At 47.0% G+C, this 6,870-nt stretch overlaps 1 protein-coding gene across 1 annotated transcript; it reads right to left on the bottom strand.

Moving 5' to 3' along the window:
• Positions 1 to 259: 259 nt before the first annotated feature.
• Positions 260 to 6,864, bottom strand: TTC9C (tetratricopeptide repeat domain 9C). Its single transcript, XM_006772761.2, has 4 exons — positions 5,854 to 6,864; positions 5,432 to 5,697; positions 1,577 to 1,759; positions 260 to 610 (listed from the first exon to the last, which is right to left on the bottom strand). The coding sequence occupies exons 2-4, from the start codon at positions 5,667 to 5,669 to the stop codon at positions 516 to 518; spliced, it is 516 nt and encodes a 171-aa protein (XP_006772824.1). The 5' UTR covers positions 5,670 to 5,697; positions 5,854 to 6,864; the 3' UTR covers positions 260 to 515.
• Positions 6,865 to 6,870: the final 6 nt, after the last annotated feature.

Here is a 6,870-nt window from a genome sequence, read left to right as displayed (position 1 = left end):
AATTTTAGTATATGTGCTGCCGAAGCGAGCACTGAAACCTTTCATTTTAAGACATGTGGGCCCAATTTGTAATCGTCTAGTTCACAAAAGAAACATACTGCCCAGTTTCTGGCCTAACTTTGGCTTTGGGCATCTGAGAAAACAAAGGAAGAAACTCGTCTTTGCCAATCCTTCCTTCATCCTCTGCTAAACGTCTCCTCTGTGTGAGTACATCTGACAACATCCATCATTAGAATCTATGATTAAGTCCACACACAGGTGATGAATATATTCTGGTTGTAATTCTCAGGGAAAATGTCCCCAAGAATACCATGTATTAAAAGCTATACAAATATATAGATGGACAGACAAAAAAACAAAGGCAGACTGGGTAAGTAGTTCAGAATCTGTGCAGGACTAGAAACAAGACAGACAGACACCTGGGTCAGAGGTGTGGGGCTCGTGTCTCCTGCGAGGGTCGGGTTCACTGGATGAGACTTTCCCCGAAGTTCAAGTGGAGAAGCGTCATTCTTCTGTTAACCGAACATGCCCACATAGAGTTGCTTCTCTTTCTGATGGTAGCTACTGAGTTCCGACTGTGTTAACTGGAGGTACCGCCGGACATTGGCATCTTACAAGAGGGCGAAGAAGGCAATTAGAGACACACCACAATCTCACCTTAGGGTAGGAGGAGATTTGTTAACATGCTTCCATTTTTAAACATCATTCTAAGATCTGAAAATATTACTATTCCATGAAGTAGTAAATCTCATTAATATCACTTTGGATTTTTTTTAAAAAATCTCGTACACATCTGGGCTGGTTGCTAATTTTATAATGACAGGGAGGTTGAAGAAAAAGTTACTGTCATAGCAGAGCCGCTAAAGATACTATGCCTGGGTGGCAGTTAATCTATATACTTGAAGGTAAGAAACATGAACAAGTGGCTTATGTTTTATTTCTTTATTAATTCACAGTGACCAGGGATCAAACCTGCAACTGAGGTATGTGACCCTTTGGTCTGAGGGCCAACACTAACCACTGAGAAAAACTGGCCAGGGCAGAAAACAGTGCCTTAAAATCTCCTCTACTCGGGGGAGGAGGAGGGATGATATGTGTGTGCCCATTTAAGCATAGAGATTTCTGGAGGATATACATATGATATTGCTTTTCTGTGGAGACAAGAATGTAAGCGTAGAAGGCCTGTTCATTGTATACTTGTATAGTTTTTGAATTTTGAGCCATGTGAATATATTATTATCTATTCAAAAATTTGAAAAAGTAAAATAAAACAAGCCCTAGCCAGTTTGGCTCAGTGGATGGAGCGTCAGCCTACAGACTGAAGGGTCCCAGGCTCGATTGTGGTCAAGGGCACATGCCCGGGTTGAGGGCTCGATCCCCAGTGGAGGGCGTGCAGGAGGAAGCTGATCAATGATTCTCTCTCATCATTATGTTTCCGTCTCTCTCTCCCTCTCCCTTTCTCTCTGAAATCAATAAAAACATATTAAAAACAAATAAAACAAAAACCCCTTCCACAGCTACTGCCTTAACAGGACGATGTTCTTTGTTCTCCCCACTCCATCCCCGTCTCGCTCACCTTTTGGCTGCTTGTTGACAGCAGCCAGGAGGTAGTGCCGAGCTTGGTCATAGTCCTGCAGGTGGAAAAAGGCTACTCCGGCCCGATACAAGGCCTTGGCATTATCAGGCTGTCGTTCCAGGACTTTCTGGCTGTATTCTTTCACTCGTTCGTAGTTGACTGGCTCCATCTGAAGGAGACAGGCTAATGCGGCCAAATGGAAGGAAGAGAGAAGAGGGAGAAGGGCCTTGTTATACTAAATTCCACTGGCCAACTCAAGGCAGCACCAAACATAGAATCAACATTCACTTACCCAACAAATAAATGTGTCTGCCACGTGCCAGACCTTCCTCTAGGCAGGGGATGCAGCCGTGAATCAAGCTTTACCCATCTTCAATCTACTTCAACATCTACCCAATGCCTACTTTGTACCTAATGTTGAGTTAGGCCCAGCTATAAAACGGATAAGACTATACTTTAAAATGTATTTAAACTTCTTTGTGTCTCTTCCACCCAAGGCTCTCTGTCTTGAGTCTCCATTTCACCACAATTCTTGTCTGAGGCGATAGCAAGCACTGCTACGTGCTTGTCTAATCTTCTCACCCAATCTATGCAATCGGTATGTGTTACTCCCTCAGTTCAATGGATGAAGAAATCCAGGCTCAGAGAGGCTAAGTAACTGGTCCAAGATGCCGCAGCTTCTAGGTGGAATGAGGTGGAACTGGTACCAAGGACTCTCACTCCAAAATTATCATTTCTTCAGTGGTATTACTTACTCGTCCCTTGGATGATTTGATGGCACCTCAAAATACAAGTCTGTTTAGGAGGCAACTGACCAGGTCAGTCTTCTGCCTTCTTATTAAGAAGGGAAATTTGGCCCGGCCGGTGTGGCTCAGTGGATTGAGCGTTGTCCCATGCACCAAGAGGTCCGGGTTTCAGGCTTAATCCCCAGTAGGGGGCGTGCAGGAGGCAGCTGATCTTCTCTCCCTTTCCCTTACTCTCTCTCTAAAAAAACAATAAAAACAGCCCTACCCGGTTTGGCTCAGTTGAGAGGAATCTCAGCCCCTGGACTGAAAGGTCCCGGGTTTGAATCTCAAGGGCTGCCTCTCTGTCTCTCCCCCTCACTTCGTCTTTTTTTAAAAAAAATATATTTTATTGATTTTTTTACAGAGAGAAAGGGAGAGAGATAGTTAGAAACATCGATGAGAGAGAAACATCGATCAGCTGCCTCCTGCACATCTCCGACTGGGTATGTGCCCGCAACCCAGGTACATGCCCTTGACCGGAATCAAACCTGGGACCCTTCAGTCCGCAGGCCGACGCTCTATCCACTGAGCCAAACCAGTTTCGACACTTCCAGTCTTTCTAAAAAAATCAATGGAAAAATACCCTCGGATGAGGATTAACAACAACAAAATAAATAAACAAAAAAATAAATAAAATAAATTTTTTAAAAAAATTGAAATGTTTCTCTATTTCATAAATGTTTCCCTATTAAATTCCTTAAATTTACCTCAAAGAAGTGTGGGAATTAAACATAGTATTACATCACAGTGCTGAGAACCAAGAATTAGGGCTGATGAGAACACTAAAGGGCCGATGTTTGCATTTCTTCTCCAACACCCCCACCAAATGGTCATACTCGATCCCCAGTAAGCGGGGGTGCAGGAGGCAGCCGATCAATGAGTCTCATAATTTCTTTATTTTTCATTGATTTCAGAGAGGAAGGGAGATAGAAACATCAATGATGAGAATCATTGATTAGCTGTCTTCTGCACGCCCCCTACTGGGGAGGGTCAAACCTGCAACCCGGGCACGTGCCCTTGGCCAGAATGGAACCTGGGAACCTTTTAATCTGCAGACTCTATCCACTGAGCCAAACCGGCTAGGGCTCATCATTGATGTTTCTATCTCTCTCTCCCTCTCGCTTCCTCTCTGAAATCAATAAAAATATATACTTTAAAAAAAAAGAAAAAGAGCCGAAACCGGTTTGGCTCAGTGGGTAGAGCGTTGGCCTGCGGACTGAAAGGTCCCGGGTTCGATTCCGGTCAAGGGCATGTACCTGGGTTGCGGGCACATCCCCAGTGGGGAGTGTGCAGGAGGCAGCTAATCGATGTTTCTCTCACATCGATGTTTCTAACTCTCTATCTCTCTCCCTGCCTCGCTGTAAAAAATCAATAAAATATATTTAAAAAGAAAAGAAAAGAAAAAGAGCCCTGGCTGGCTTGGCTCGGTGGATGGGGCATTGGCCTGCGGATTGAAGGGTCCCAGGTTCAATACAGGTCAAGGGCACATGCCCGGATTGTGGGCTTGATCCCCAGTGGGGGGCGTGCAAGAGGCATCCAATCGATGATTATCTCTCATCATTGATGTTTCTCTCTCACCCTCTCCCTTCCTCTCTGAAGTCAATAAAATATATATATATAAAAAAAGGAATTGCCTAGATTTAATTTTAGCTCTACCACTTACTAGCTGTTTGTTTCCTTAAATTTACCTCGGAGGGCATGTGACTCTTAACTAGGTTCATATGTGTAAAGGGCTTAAACAGTGTCTGCCCAGGGCATTTCGTAAATGTCACCTCAATGGACGCCCCTCTCTTTAAAAGTGAACACTGGCATGCCTGTGGCACCCACTATCCCCATTTTCTGCTTTATTTATTTTCCACAGCACTTACCATTTTCTAAAAATTATGTTACTTTTTTGTTAATTGTCCATCTCCCTTACTTGAATACATGTTTAATGAGAGCAGGAGGCCTCGGCACCCAATAAATAATTGTTGAATTGAAACATTAACTACCTTAATTCCTATTTTTGTTCCCAAGAGTAGCACTGAACATGCACTGTAAAAAAAAAGCTAGATTTTCACCAAATCATAGCTGATGAGTATTATAGTAAAAAAAAAAAAATCACTTTTAAACAACCATTACAAAGTGTAAAAACTACTCCCAATAATTCCTATGGCCTCAACTTGGACTGTTAGAATATTTTAATATATATTAGAATAATTTAATTAGCTCCATGGTTAGTTTGCCTTCCACAGAACAGACCTAAAAAGTCTCCCTCAGCCCAGCCGGCATGGCTCAGTGGTGGAGCGTGGACTCAGGCACCAGTTACTGTTCGATTCCGGGTCAGGGCACATGCCTGGGTTTCCCACTCGGTCCCCAGAGGGGACTTGCAGGAGGCAACGGATGTATTATTCTCTCTCATCATTGATGTTTCTCTCTCTCCCCCCCTCTCCCTTCCTCTCTCAGAAATCAATAAAAACATGTGTTGTTTTTAAAATGCCTTCCCTTCAATGTAAACTTGGTATTTTCTCCATTGCATGCAGAATTTCCTAAATGTATCAGCATCATCAGAGACTCGGTTAGAACATGCAAACGAATAGTAGGCACCACCAGGGACCCATTAAATCCGAATCTCTGGGGGTGAGACTCGGGAGTTGTGTTTAACAAACCCTCCAGGTGATGTTTGAGAACGAATGCTCTGCAGAACCTCAATTAGAGCCCTATAAATTGGGGGGGAAAGTATATATGTATATATTTGATAAAGGATTTTAAACTTTTATTTACATATTTTAGAAAGCAAGGGGGAGAGAGAGAGAGGGGCGGGGGGGATGGATTTGTTGTCCACTTATTTATGCATTATTGGTTATACTGGTTACTTCTTTAGATGCCCTGTCCTGGCATGAACCTGCCACCTTGGCTTATCAGGACCACGCCCTAACCAACCGAGCTACCCGGCCAGGGGACAGATATTTCAATTCTTGGCAGAATAACTAGATGACCGCAGGAGAGCCCGTCAGTGTGTTTTCTCAATGTTCACAGATTTGGGGGTACCTGCCTGGTTCCCCCCGCCCCCCTTCGGCCCTGTTCTTACCAGCCAGATTGTTGTAGCAGTCTGTCTGGGTGGTGTGCAGCATGCTTTCCTGAACAGGTGTGAGAGCCGGGCCCTCGGGTCCCAGATCGGGTATCGGGGAGGGCAGACTGGGATCCAGACCCCGCAGCTGAAGCAGAGCGCGATGGTACCGACTCACAGCATCTCGGTACTTCCCCTCCCGGTAGCGCTGGTTCCCTTCCTCCTTGTACAGCTGAGCCTCCTGCAGGCGCTTGTCCATGACTCCGCCGCCCAGGGGTCTTGCGGAACTGGGAAGCGAGAGGGCAACTGAAGCTCTGCGGGTGGGAGCAAAATTACTGCTTTGGGAGCCGAGTGCAGGCAGGAAGCTGCCCTTCTCCAGGGACGAGCTCTGCTGGTTTCTGCTACAGCCCCCCCCGCCCCGTCTCCTCTGAGGTATTCCCGACCTCTAGTAGAGCAGGAAACGAGTCAGTGAGAGGATGTGGGAACAGTAAAGCCAGAGAGTAAGTGCTTGCTCCGGAGTCAGGAGACCCCGAAAACGCAAAGGGCTCGCGAGGAACTGTGGCAGGCGTGCGAACGCCGGCGGAATTTGCTTCCTCCTTTCTTGGGGACACACCTCCCTGACCTGGAAGTGGAAGAAAGTAGGCGGGGACAACTGCTCAGAGAAGTTTAAAGGACTTGCCTCCGTCCCGGCTCTTTATTCGCACGTTTATTCCAGAAGCACTCGTTGATGTCGGTGCCCGGAGCTGGGAAACCCAGGCGAATGTGGCCCGAGCCCGCGGCCACCCCTCGCCCTCTGCAAGGGCCCTAGCCCGGAAGTCTGCCCCTGGGTTTCCGATTACGGGTGGGAGCACCCAGAGGACAGGGTCCGGACAGTTTGTTGTCTAAAGGGTCGCGCGCATCGCACCACGCCGCCCAATCAGGAGCGATCCCAGAAAAGTAATCCCGCAGAAACGACCCCGCCTTTCCAGCTTCCTCTGCGGACCAACGGGGGGGAGGGGAGCCCGTGGCAGCTTCGCCAATTGGAAACATTCGGACTACCACGGATGACCAATCAAAATTGCAGATGAAGATTCAAGTTGGCCAATAGCCTAGCTACAAGGCGAGGTTCGGTCATCCGTTGCTAGGTAGAAATTGAGGGTTGGGGCGGAGCAAGCGGTTACTGTATTTCTTGGTTTTGGAGAGCCCTTTGGTTTACTAGTCAGAAAGACGATTCCTAGGAGGCTTTCACTTTGCAACAACTTCCCTTCTGGCTTTTATTTTTAACTGCGAAGAAGCTGCTGCCTGCTTAGACAGGAAAAGCGCCCGGTGAACGAGCCCCAAGACGAAAGCGCGGCTGGAAGTCAGGCCGAGCGAAGGTGGTGGCGGGGTGGGAGGGGCGTGTGGCAGGGGAGGGAGGTCCGGGCGGCTGCGCGATTCCCCGCTGGAAGTACGGAAAGAAGGGCGCGCACACGCCTCCATGC

Source organism: Myotis davidii, unplaced genomic scaffold (genome assembly GCF_000327345.1).
Source record: "Myotis davidii unplaced genomic scaffold, ASM32734v1 scaffold826, whole genome shotgun sequence".
NCBI lineage: Eukaryota > Metazoa > Chordata > Mammalia > Chiroptera > Vespertilionidae > Myotis > Myotis davidii.
The sequence above is the reverse complement of the archived record's forward strand: the minus strand, read 5'-3'. Positions and strand labels throughout refer to the sequence as shown.

Coding starts and splice junctions, on each gene's coding strand:
- TTC9C (XM_006772761.2), bottom strand. CDS start 5,669: ATGGACAAGCGCCTGCAGGAGGCTCAGCTGTACAAGGAGGAAGGGAAC. Junction 1,760..5,431: donor CTGCTACAACAATCTGGCTG/GTAAGAACAGGG, acceptor TGGCCGCATTAG/CCTGTCTCCTTCAGATGGAG. Junction 611..1,576: donor TGTCAACAAGCAGCCAAAAG/GTGAGCGAGACG, acceptor CCCTCTTGTAAG/ATGCCAATGTCCGGCGGTAC.